We start from the raw sequence: 12,598 nt of genomic DNA on the forward strand, positions 1-12,598 counted from the left end.
TAACAATAGGGTATTAGGTGAAAAGGAAAAGTCAGCCTAAGACAGTATAAGGGAAGCAGATAGTAAAAACTATATATAATATTTAGTTCAGTTCATTTCAGTTTGGTCTCTCAGTCGTGTCCGACTCTTTGTGACCCCATGGACCGCAGTACGCCAGGCCTCCCTGTCCATCACCAACTCCCAGAGTCTACTCACACTCAGGTCCATTGAGTCGGTGATGCCATCCAACCATCTCATCCTCTGTCGTCCCCTTCTCCTCCTGCCTTCTATCTTTCCCAGCCTCAGGATCTTTTCAAATGAGTCAGTTCTTCACATCAGGTGGCCAGAGTATTGGAGTTTCAGCTTCAGCATCAGTCCTTCCAATGAACACCCAGGGCTGATCTCCTTTAGGATGGACTGGTTGGATCTCCTTGCAGTCCAAGGGACTCTCAAGAGTCTTCTCCAACACCACAGTTCAAAAGCATCAATTCTTCAGCACTCAGCAACTTTATAGTCCAGCTTTCACATCCATACATGACCACTGGAAAAACCATGGCTTTGACAAGACAGACCTTTGTTGGCAAAGGAATGTCTCTGCTTTTTAATATGCTGTCTAGGTTGGTCATAACTTTCCTTCCAAGGAGTAAATGTCTTTTAATTTCATGGCTGCAGTCACCATCTGCAGTGATTTTGGAACCCCAAAAAATAAACTCTGTCACTGTTTCTGGAATTTACCTGGAATACTTTTCCCTTACAAAAGCACCTGCTTCTTTTTCCTTAGGTATCAAATATTAGCTTTATGTGTGTTGAAGGTAAAGTCGCTCAGTCGTGTCTGACTCTTTGCGACCCCATGGACTGTAACCTACTAGGCTTCTCTGTCCATGGGATTCTCCAGGCAAGAATACTGGAGTGGATTGCCATTTCCTTCTCCAGGGGATCTTCCCGACCCAGGGATCGAACCCGGGTCTCTCGCATCGAAGGCAGACACTTTAACCTCTGAGCCAGGGGAGTCCCTGGCACACACATGATTAATGTAATATGAATTGTGTTTCAGAAGGATTGTCAGAGTTCCATGCAGGGTTAAAAAACAAAAGAAAACAAAAGCCCCCTCACACACACACAGCTTGCAATTAGTAACCAGTTATACTCAAGTCTGCATACCTTATATTTGCTATTTGATTTCATCATCACCTCAATCCATTTTAAAGTGAAGTCGCTCAGTCATGTCCAACTCTTTGCAGCCCATGGACTGTAGCCCACCAGGCTCCTCCATCAGTGGGATTTTCCAGGCAAGAGTACTGGAGTGGGTTGCCATTTCCTTCTCCAATCCATTTGAGATATGAGGAAACTAAAGCTTAAAGAGATTAAATCACTGCCATGGTCACACATTGCCCAGAGGCTAAGTGATCCAGCCTCAAAATCACGTTATTCGTGCATTCTACTCCTCCCAAGCACAGAGACAGTGGGAGCAGCTTTGTGACTGCAAGTAGGGTATATTCTGCAGTTTTCCGTAGAGAATTTGAAAGTATCAGTAATTCAGGGACAGAGTACCATGACCTGGGTTAAGACAGTGCCTACTGAACAGAAAGGAAAGGGACGTTTTAGAGAATCAATGGACGCTCTGTAGACCTGTGCTTCTGGTTTAGAAGGTAACGAGGCATAAGAAGCATCATGCATAAATTGAAGGACTGATCACAAGGTAAGTTTTATTTGATTTGTTTGGGGTTTTATTTTACCATAGCCAGTGAGAGATAAGGAGCCAATTTTATTAAGATGACTAGAAAAGGTAGAAGAAAAACCAGCAAAGTTTTAAGTTGCTTTAAATTACTTTTTTGAAAGAACTGTTACAACTGTAACTCACTGGTATATAGTTACAGGTTTGTTTGCCTTTTGAATTATCTAAATGCTTTTTTTAACACTTGTAATTATAGTATTTTTTGGTTATACAGCTCAAAAGACGTCTGATAAGAAATGTGACGAGACCAGAGTTATGATCTTCTCTTCATTTAGAGATAGTGTTCAAGAAATTGCAGAAATGCTTTTACCGCATCAGCCAGTTATTAGAGTAATGACTTTTGTTGGCCATGCCTCAGGAAAAAGCATGAAGGGTTTTACCCAGAAGGAGCAACTGGAGGTAATTATTTTTTGAGTTGATGAATATAAAAATAAAATTGATATGCTTTGCACTTATGCCATTTTATTTGGTTTGTTAAGCTATAGCTTAAAGATAATTTTATACTAAATATATAAATAAACCTAGGCATATTTTGGCATTGCCTTTCTTTGGGATTGGAATGAAAACTGACCTTTTCCAGTCCTGTGGCCACTGCTGAGTTTTCAATCTTTGCTGGCATTGAGTGCAGCACTTTCACAGCATCATCTTTTAGGATCTGAAATAGCTCAACTGGAATTCCATCACCTCCACTAGCTTTGTTCATAGTGATGCTTCCTAAGGCCCACTTGACTTCGCATTCCAGGATGTCTGGATGAGTGACCATATCATCATGATTATCTGGGTCATGAAGATTTTTTTTGTATAGTTCTTCTGTGTATTCTTGCCACCTCTTAATCTCTGGTGCTTCTGTTAGATCTATACCATTTCTGTCCTTTATTGAGCCCATCTTCGCATGAAATGTTCCCTTGGTATCTCTGATTTTCTTGAAGAGATCTCTAGTCTTTCCCTTGCTATTGTTTTCCTCTATTTCTTTGCACTGATCACTGAGGAAGCCTTTCTTATCTCTTCTTGCTATTCTTTGGAATGCTGCATTCAAATGAGTATATCTTTCCTTTTCTCCTTTGCTTTCTGCTTCTCTTCTTTTCACAGCTACTTGTAAGGCCTCCTCAGACAATCATTTTGCCTTTTTGCATTTCTTTTTCTTGAGGATGGTCTTGATCCCTGCCTCCTGTACAATGTAACGAACCTCTGTCCATAGTTCATCAGGCACTCTATCTATCAGATCTAGTCCCTTAAATCTATTTCTCACTTCCACTGTATAATCATAAGGGATTTGATTTAGGTCATACCTGAATGGTCTAGTGGTTTCCCCTACTGTCTTGAATTTAAGTCTGAATTTGGCAATAAGGAGTTCATGATCTGAGCCACAGTCCGCTCCTGGTCTTGTTTACACTGACTATATAGAACTTCTCCACTTTTGGCTGCAAAGAATATAATCAATCTGATTTTGGTATTGACCATCTGGTGACGTCCATAGGTAGAGCCTTCTCTTGTGTTGTTGGAAAAAGGTGTTTGCTCTGACCAGTGTGTTCTCTTGGCAAAACTCTATTAGCCTTTGCCCTGCTTCATTCTGTACTCCAAGACCAAATTTGCCTGTTACTCCAGGTATCTCTTGACTCTCTACTTTTGCATTCCAGTCCCCTATAATGAAAAGGACATCTTACACGCTAGCAAAGTAATGCTCAAAATTCTCCAAGCCAGGCTTCAGAGGCTTCCAGATGTTCAGGCTGGATTTAGAAAAGGCAGAGGAACTAGAGATCAAATTGCCAACATCTGCTGGATCATCGAAAAAGCCAGAGAATTCCAGAAAAACATCTACTTTTGCTTTATTGACTATGCCAAAGCCTTTGACTGTGTGGATCACAATAAACTGTGGAAAATTCTAAAAGAGATGGGAATACCAGACCACCTGACCTGCCTCCTGAGAAATCTGTATGCAGGTCAGGAAGCAACAGTTCGAATTGGACATAGAACAACAGACTGGTTCCAAATCAGGAAAGGAGTACATCAAGGCTATATATTATCACCCTGTTTATTTAACTTATATGCAGAGTATATCATCAGAAACGCTGAGCTGGATGAAGGACAAGCTGGAATCAAGATTGCTGGGAGAAATATCAATAACCTCAGATATGCAGATGACACCACCCTTAAGGCAGAAAGTGAAGAACTAAAGAGCCTGTTGATAAAAGTGAAAGAGGAAAGTGAAAAAGTTGGTTTAAAGCTCAACATTCAGAAAACTAAGATCATGGCATCTAGTCCCATCACTTCATGGCAAATAGATGGGGAAACAGTGGAAGCAGTGACAGACTTTATTTTGGGGGGCTCCAAAATCACTGCAGATGGTGACTGCAGCCATGAAATTAAAAGACGCTTGCTCTTTGGAAGAAAGTTATGACCAACCTAGACAGCATATTAAAAAGCAGAGATGTAACTTTACCAACAAAGGTCTCTGTAGTCAAAGGTATGGTTTTTCCAGTGATCATGTATGGATGTGAGATTTGGACTATAAAGAAAGCTGAGTGCCGAAAAATTGATGCTTTTGAACTGTGGTGTTGAAGAAGACTCTTGAGAGTCCCTTGGACTGCAAGGAGATCCAACCAGTCTGTCCGAAAGGAAATCAGCCCTGGGTGTTCATTGGAAGGACTGATGCTGAAGCTGAAACTCCAATCCTTTGGCCACCCTATGCAAAGAACTGACTGACTCATTTGAAAAGATCCTGAGGCTGGGAAAGATTGAAGGTTGGAGGAGAAGGGGATGACTGAGGATGAGATGGTTGTATGGTATCATCAACTCTATCAACATGAGTTTGAGCAAACTCCGGGAGTTGGTGATGGCCTGGGAGGCCTGGTGTGCTGCAGTCTGTGGGGTCACAAAGAGTCGGACACAACTGAGCGACTGAACTGAATGGAGGCATATTTTGAAAGACAAAAAAGTATTTTTTTTTAATTTTGAATATTTTAATTGCACTCATTTCACACGCTAGTAAAGTAATGCTCAAAATTCTCCAAGCCAGGATTCAGCAATACGTGAACTGTGAACTTCCTGATGTTCAAGCTGGTTTTAGAAAAGGCAGAGGAACCAGAGATCAAATTGCCAACATCTGCTGGATCATGGAAAAAGCAAGAGAGTTCCAGAAGAACATCTATTTCTGCTTTATTGACTATCCCAAAGCCTTTGACTGTGTGGATCACAATAAACTGTGGAAAATTATGAAAGAGATGGGAATACCAGACCACCTGACCTGCCTCTTGAGAAATCTGTATGCAGGTCAGGAAGCAACAGTTAGAACTGGACATGGAACAACAGACTGGTTCCAAATAGGAAAAGGAGTATGTCAAGGCTGTATATTGTCACCCTGCTTATTTAACTTATATGCAGAGTACATCATGAGAAATGCTGGACTGGAAGAAACACAAACTGGCATCAAGATTGCCGGGAGAAATATCAATAACTTCAGATATGCAGATGACACCACCCTTATGGCAGAAAGTGAGGAGGAACTAAAAAGCCTCTTGATGAAAGTGAAAGAGGAAGAGTGAAACAGTTGGCTTAAAGCTCAACATTCAGAAAACGAAGATCATGGCATCCAGTCCCATCACTTCATGGGAAATAGATGGGGAAACAGTGGAAACAGTGTCAGACTATTTTTGGGGGCTCCAAAGTCACTGCAGATGGTGACTGCAGCCATGAAATTAAAAGACGCTTACTCCTTGGAAGAAAAGTTATGACCAACCTAGATAGCATATTCAAAAGCAGAGACATTACTTTGCCAACAAAGGTCTATCTAGTCAAGGCTATGGTTTTTCCATTGGTCATGTATGGATGTGAGAGTTGGACTGTGAAGTAGGCTGAGCACCGAAGAATTGATGCTTTTGAACTGTGGTGTTGGAGAAGACTCTTGAGAGTCCCTTAGGCTGCAAGGAGATCCAACCAGTCCATTCTGAAGGAGATCAGCCCTGGGATTTCTTTGGAAGGACTGATGCTGGAGCTGAAACTCCAGTACTTTGGCCACCTCATGCGAAGAGTTGACTCATTGGAAAAGACTCTGATGCTGGGAGGGATTGGGGGCAGGAGGAGAAGGGGACGACCGAGGATGAGATGGCTGGATGGCATCACTGACTCGATGGACATGAGTCTGAGTGAACTCCAGGAGATGGTGATGGACCAGGAGGCCTGGCGTGCTGCGATTCATGGGGTCGCAAATAGTCGGACATGAGTGAGTGACTGAACTGAACTGAACTGAACTGAAGCACATTTGAGCAGAAAGGCTCTGGAATCACACTATATAGGTTGGAGTCTTGGCTCTTCCACTGATAAATTTTTTTACTTACTGTACCTCAGTTTCATTATCTGTAAACACACTCCATAGACCTATTGTAAACATTAAATGAAATCATACCACAGAGCCTTCAATAAATGTTTACTATTTATCTTAAGTCATTTTAGTTATTTATTCCAAACAAATAATGATTGTATCACTTTTTTATATTATTTAAAAATCTTCAAAATGTGGTCAGAGAAAAGAAACCATGGTGATATTTAAGGTAGCTGTATGTGCTGAATATTGGTCATAAGTTTTCTGAGTTCTAGCTGTGCTTTGGGGAAAATTTTATTGCTTTTTTTAAAACTGTGTATAGCATTTTGAAGATTAACTGTAAGTCTGCACTTGAACAGTCTCTGACAATTAGGTATGTCTTTAACAGCTAATTTCTTTTCAAAGATTCTTTCTTGAATTTGTCAACATGAAAAGATGAGGACTCCTACTGTTTACATACTTCTTATACCAGTCTCCACTGCCCTCAAAAGAGTCTGTTTAAGTAAGCAAGTGATGATGTCACAGAAATGGGACGCCAGATTCTTTAGGATCTTGCAGGTCGTTTCTGTTTTAATGACTGGAGTGAGATGAGCAGAAGCCCTTGGAGAATTTAGAGCAGAGGAGGGTCATTGCCTGACTGATGCTTTAAAAGAATCAGACTGGCTGCTGTCTTCAGAATAAACTAGGGGCCAAGGGTGGAAACAGACCAATTGGAAGAATTATTACAATAATTCAAGCTAAAGATAATGGTGGCTTGGACTACATGGAAGCAGGGAAGTTTGCGATAAATGATTGGATTATGGATATATGTTAAAGGTCAAGTTGACAGGGCTTACTGACAAATTTAGAGTGGGATCTGAGATAAAGGAGTTGACTTTGACTTATTCATTAACTCATTGTCATGCTAGTGTAGTACCCGTAACTTGATCAGGGAATCCTGGTGAAGAAAAGAAAAAATAATTTTCCCTCTTCCCTTCTGAGTTCTTAGCTACAACCTCTGTAATAAAAGACAGATTTACAAGAGAAAAACAAACTGAAGCTTATTAACAAATGTATACTGGGCTTCCTTGGTGGCTCAGTGGTAAAGAATCCACCTGCCAATGCAAGAGACATGAGTTCAGTCCCTAGTCTGGGAAAATCCCACATGCCATGGTGCAACTAAGCCCAGGAGTCACAACTTTTGAGTCTGTGCTCTAGAGCCAGGGAGTCCTAACTACTGAAGCCCGTGCACCCTAGAGCTTGTGCTCCTCAAAAGAGAGGCTACTACACTGAGAAACTCAAGTTCCGCAACTGGAGGGTAGCCCCTGCTCACCTCATCTAGAGAAAAGCCTGAGCACAGCTGAAAAGCAATATAAATTAAAAACAAACAAACATGTATACTTCATGGACGCGTGGGAAAATGCCGAGGGAAAAATGAGTAACTCCCTGAAGTGGCTTAGAATTCATATTTAAATAGCATCTTATGGGGAAAGAGGAGTGGCGGGCACAAAGGAGAGTAAATGATTTTCAGGGAAGATGAATGGGGTCTTAAAAGATGGGAAGTATGAGTGATAGATTGTGAAGAAGTTTGTTTGGTTATGGTATGGACTTTCAGTCGCTTGCTGAGTTCGTTTTCCCTAGTTGATTAAATTCCTGGGGAAGGGATTTATGACAGTTGAGTTCCTTCTGGAGGATCTGCTTTTAGGCAGATAAGTGGCCAGAGAAACCGCACTTGCTTTTTTTTTTGAGTGCCTTTAGCTCAAAGTAATCAGTATACCAAAAGCAGCATAGGCTGGGGCAGCATGATCTAAACTCCTATAGTCATATTTGGGCTGCCATATTCTGCTACCCTTCACTGGAATAGCAATGCAAAAAATAAAGTATGAATTATACTTTTAAGTAAAATTTTTGGTACTGAAATATAGTTGATTTATACAATGTTGTATTAATTACTGCTGTACAGCAAAGTGATTCAGTTACATATATGCAAGCATTCTTTTTTAAATACTGTTTTCCATGATGGCCTGTCACAGGATATTGAATATAGTTCTCTGTGCTCTACAGTGGGAACTTGTTGTTTGTCCATTCTATATACAGAAGTTTACATCTGCTAACCCCAACCCCTGACTGCATCCCTCCCCCAGCCCCCTCCCCCTTGACAGCCGCCAGTCCATTCTCTACGGCTGTTATTCCATTTCTGTTTAAAATATGAATGCTAGAAGTAATCAAACATAGTTTAATTATTAAACTTACTATAATTCTAAAATTGACTGACAATAGGAGATGATAAATAGCAGTGAGAGCTCTGGGGCCATTTACATGCTCTACCCCCTTTTCAGTGATGTTAAAAATATCTGTGCTTTCTCACTCATGTGTAAATGGTTAGAAGAACCTTTTAGAATCATAACCATCATTAAAGCAAAGGAATTGGGACTCTGCTTTGCACTGTACCACTGTCTCTCTTGGTTTATATTGCCATTTTGCCGCTTCTTTTCCTATTTGGTAGAATTTTGCGTGCTGATTTTTAATCTGATTGCAGGGACAGATGGAAAAAGTATGCTTTGATTTGCAGTTCTCTTCTAGTTGCATCTAATTATTTTTAAATTCTAATTTTAGGTAGTGAAACAATTTCGTAGTGGTGGTTACAATACGTTAGTGTCTACTTGCGTTGGTGAAGAAGGTTTGGATATCGGAGAAGTTGACCTTATAATATGTTTTGATGCCCAGAAGAGCCCAATTCGTCTTATACAGCGAATGGGTAGAACTGGCCGCAGACGTCAGGGCAGGATTGTTGTTATCCTTGCTGAAGGACGAGAGGAACGCGTAAGTAGACTTGTGGAAGCATAATCTGACATTCAAAATTTGAAAAATGGAACCTAAAGACAAGTATCAATCTGTTCACATTCAAAGTCCAAACAATCTGTAGGTAATTGTGATTGATTTTTGTTTCCTTTTGTATTGCTAAGTCGCTTCAGTCTGTCTGACTCTGCGACCCCATAGACGACAGCCTACCAGGCTCCCCCGTCCCTGGGATTCCCCAGGCAAGAACGCTGGAGTGGGTTGCCATTTCCTTCTCCAATGCATGAAGGTGAAAAGTGAAAGGGAAGTCGCTCAGTCGTGTCCGACTCTTAGCGACCCCATGGACTACAGCCCACCAGGCTCCTCCATCCATGGGATTTTCCAGGCAAGAGTACTGGAGTGGGGTGCCATTGCCTTCTCCGTTCCCTTTGTATTAGGTACTACCTATTGTTTTCTTGTAATTAGGAAAATTTTTAACTAGACTCAGCTTCATAAATTTTATCCAATATAAAGGACCATATCTTTGTACTTTAGTATTAATTTAGCAACACATAGATACAAAAATCAAGTATTACCTTGTCTGACTATTTCCCTGTGCTTTTAAGGCTTGTTTCTTTTGTGTTTAGGCGTTGTCTTATTAATAACTACAGTGAGCTGAGAATATTTTTTACATTTTAAAGAGTTACCTAAATCAGTCAACTAACCCACCCACCAACCAAAAATATGTGCCAAGGTAGCCAGCAAAGCCTAAAATATTTACTTTCTGACCCTTTGTGGAAGTTTGCTAATGTCTATTCTAAGTGATAAGGCGTTGGGTGATATTCATAAATCTTGGGTGACAGGCCTTCATAAATGTGATGTACATAATATTATTCTTTATATGTACACTAAAGTGTTAATAACTTTTATAACTGAGTGGGACTATTTCTGTGGCCAAGTAAATATTTTTTAAATAGTTTTACATTAAGGAATTTTCATTAATGATGATAGTTTTAAACAATTGATTTGAAGTGTTTCAGAAACCCTATGAAAATCATCCTGAAAAATGAATTTCTTTTTCCATCAGTACTTTTAATGTTATTATAGCATATTCTTATGTAACATCCAATTTATCTATGAAATAATTCTAATAAATGAAATGTCTGGCAGCTTTTAAAAGTCTATGTATTATCACTGAGTGGAATTGGGTCCTAACTAATTGTATTACCTTAGGCAACTCACTTAACCTCTATTTAAGTGTTAGTTTTCTTATCTGTTAAAAAGTCATAATGGACCACATTTCATGAGTACGTACTTTGTGCTGGACACTTGCAAATGTTTCAAATGCATTGTTTTACTTAAATAATGTCAACAACACTGTCAGGGTAGTACTAGAGATTTTCTTGTATACAGTAAAGAAAATTGACACGTAGAGAGATGAAGTAACAAGCTGAAATTTAAAAATAGTATTTTTTTAAAGCAGTTTATACTTAGATATAAATATTAACCTTATTCAAAAACAGCAAGATCCTGAATAAAAGACAGACTTTGTTGGTACAATATAGTTACTAAAGTAAGAATAAATCTTGAAATGATTTTCATTAAGACTTAAATAGGCTTCAAATTTAAGACAACATATATTCTGTTCCTCAAGTATTTAAGTGGATCAGAGTTTAATTTGCTGTTTAGAATAAACTCAGGGTGATATAATAACTACTTGTTATGGCTAGGTGATTATATAGAAATAAAATGATTTTGCTTTTTTTTTTTTTTTGCAGACTTATAATCAAAGTCAGTGCAACAAAAGAAGTATTTATAAAGCTATTTCAGGTAATAGGCAGGTCCTTCATTTTTACCAAGGAAGTCCACGAATGGTTCCTGATGGAGTCAACCCACAATTACATAAGATGTTCATTACACATGGTGTCTATGAACCAGAGAAGCCTTCTCGGAACTTGCAGCGAAAGTCATCTATCTTTTCCTATAGGAGTGGTAAATACAGTTTTTTGCATTTGAGACACACATTTGTTTTTCTGTTATTTGTTAGCAGGTCATATATTGATCTATGAGAAAATCAACATACATTCTAGTATGTTATAGGTGTTCACTTTGAGAAGGATAGAAGAGAGATGATTAATGTGGCAAAGGGAACAAGGTACTGGCAATACAGAATGAAAGAAGCTCAGTGTTGGGAAAACTAAAAATATAAGCCCAGAGAATCCACTTTACAAAATGTAGAAAAGAAGAAAACAGTTTTATTATTGAATAAGCATTAAGCCATATTACAATAGGCATTGTAAGCAATCCACCAAGTTAAGAGAAAGAACGAAATTCTAGCCTATTCATTTAAACAGTAGTAATCCTTTACATCATGTTCTTAAGATTATAACAGTAACTTGTCTTCTTATAAGAGGAAGCACCATTTGCTGTACGTTCTTTCATTGTTGTTGTTGTTTTAGTTGTTAAGTCATGTCTGACTCTTTGGTGACCCCATGGACTGTAGCCTCTCCAGGCTCCTCTGGGATTTCCAGGGCAAGAATACTGGAGTAGATTGCCTTTTCTTTCTCCAGGGCGGGTCTTCCTGACCCAGGACTCGAACCTGCGTCTCCTGCATTGACAGGCACATTCTTAGCACAGAGCCACCTGGGAAGCCCATGTTCTTTCATAGTTAATTCCAAATTCACCCAGTAATTGAGGTAGCCATTTGTGTTAGCTAGTTGCCTTTATCCTCATCCTCCCTGGTAGCTCAAACAGTAAGGAATATGCCTGCAATGTAGGAGACCCAGGTTCAATCCCTGGGTTGGGAAGATCCCCTGGAGAAGGGAATGGCTACCCACTCCAGTATTTTTGCCTGGAGAATTCCATGGACAGAAGAGTCTGGCAAGGTGCAGTCTATGGGGTCACAAACCATAGGTCACAAATCATAGTCTATGGATCACAAACACAACTGAGCACCTAACACTTATCCAAAGAAATAATAAAACTTCTGTCTCTATGACAGGCAGATAGGGAGAGCTCAGAGAAAGGTGCCAAGGCTAAACTCCCCAGCTGTCTGGGAGATAGGGACACTATCTTCCTTGATGTTTACATTTCAAAGAGATGTCTCCTAGGTCCCTAAGAAAATCATTTCTGGTTGAAAAACTGGCTAGAGACTTGCTTTGCCTTTACAAAGATTTGCATGCATATCAGAGAGTTAAATAAAGGATTTAGGAATATTAATAAGTATCTGTGGAATTGCTTTCACAGAAGCAGGGGGAATTTCTGCAAAGGATAATTTTTTTTTTTTTTAATTTACTGTTACACCAGATAGTGGTGAAATTAGACTAAGCTGGTGATACTGAGCCAGTGAGGAACAAATATTAATACTTTGGTGCCAGGGAGTAAGGAGAGGGCTAGCTTAAGAACTGCAGAGATTTTGATGATATCAAGACAATATCTTGAAATATTAAAGAATCATAAAATACATTCTAAACTTTGGAATAAACCTCAGGAATCATCAGGTCCAGGTACCTACCAAGATAGGGATGTTTTCTATAGCACTCCTGTTAAGTGTGTGTCTGTGAGTATTCAATCTCTAGGTCGTGTCCAACTCTTTGAGACCCCGTGGACTGTAGCTCACCAAGCTCCTCTGTCCATGGGATTTCCCAGACAAAAATACTGGAGTGGGTTGCTATTTCCCTCTCCATGTCAAATGTATATCAAGCCTCAGCTTGAACATCTCTGTTAATGGAAATTGTATTCTTTTATGAGAGTTCATTCCATTGTTGATAATACATATAAAAGGAGTTCTGTTGTTAAGAAAAAAAATC

At 39.6% G+C, this 12,598-nt stretch overlaps 1 protein-coding gene across 2 annotated transcripts in view; it reads left to right on the forward strand.

Moving 5' to 3' along the window:
• Positions 1-12,598, forward strand: part of FANCM (FA complementation group M) — a 60,247-nt gene that overhangs the window by 18,085 nt on the left and 29,564 nt on the right. For both annotated transcript variants that reach the window (XM_068991296.1, XM_068991297.1), the window contains 3 exons: positions 1,929-2,113; positions 8,628-8,834; positions 10,568-10,781. In XM_068991296.1, coding sequence (XP_068847397.1) covers positions 1,929-2,113; positions 8,628-8,834; positions 10,568-10,781 — 606 coding nt within the window. The remainder of the gene's footprint in view (positions 1-1,928; positions 2,114-8,627; positions 8,835-10,567; positions 10,782-12,598) is intronic.

The sequence above is a fragment of the Capricornis sumatraensis genome, chromosome 19, assembly GCF_032405125.1.
Source record: "Capricornis sumatraensis isolate serow.1 chromosome 19, serow.2, whole genome shotgun sequence".
NCBI lineage: Eukaryota > Metazoa > Chordata > Mammalia > Artiodactyla > Bovidae > Capricornis > Capricornis sumatraensis.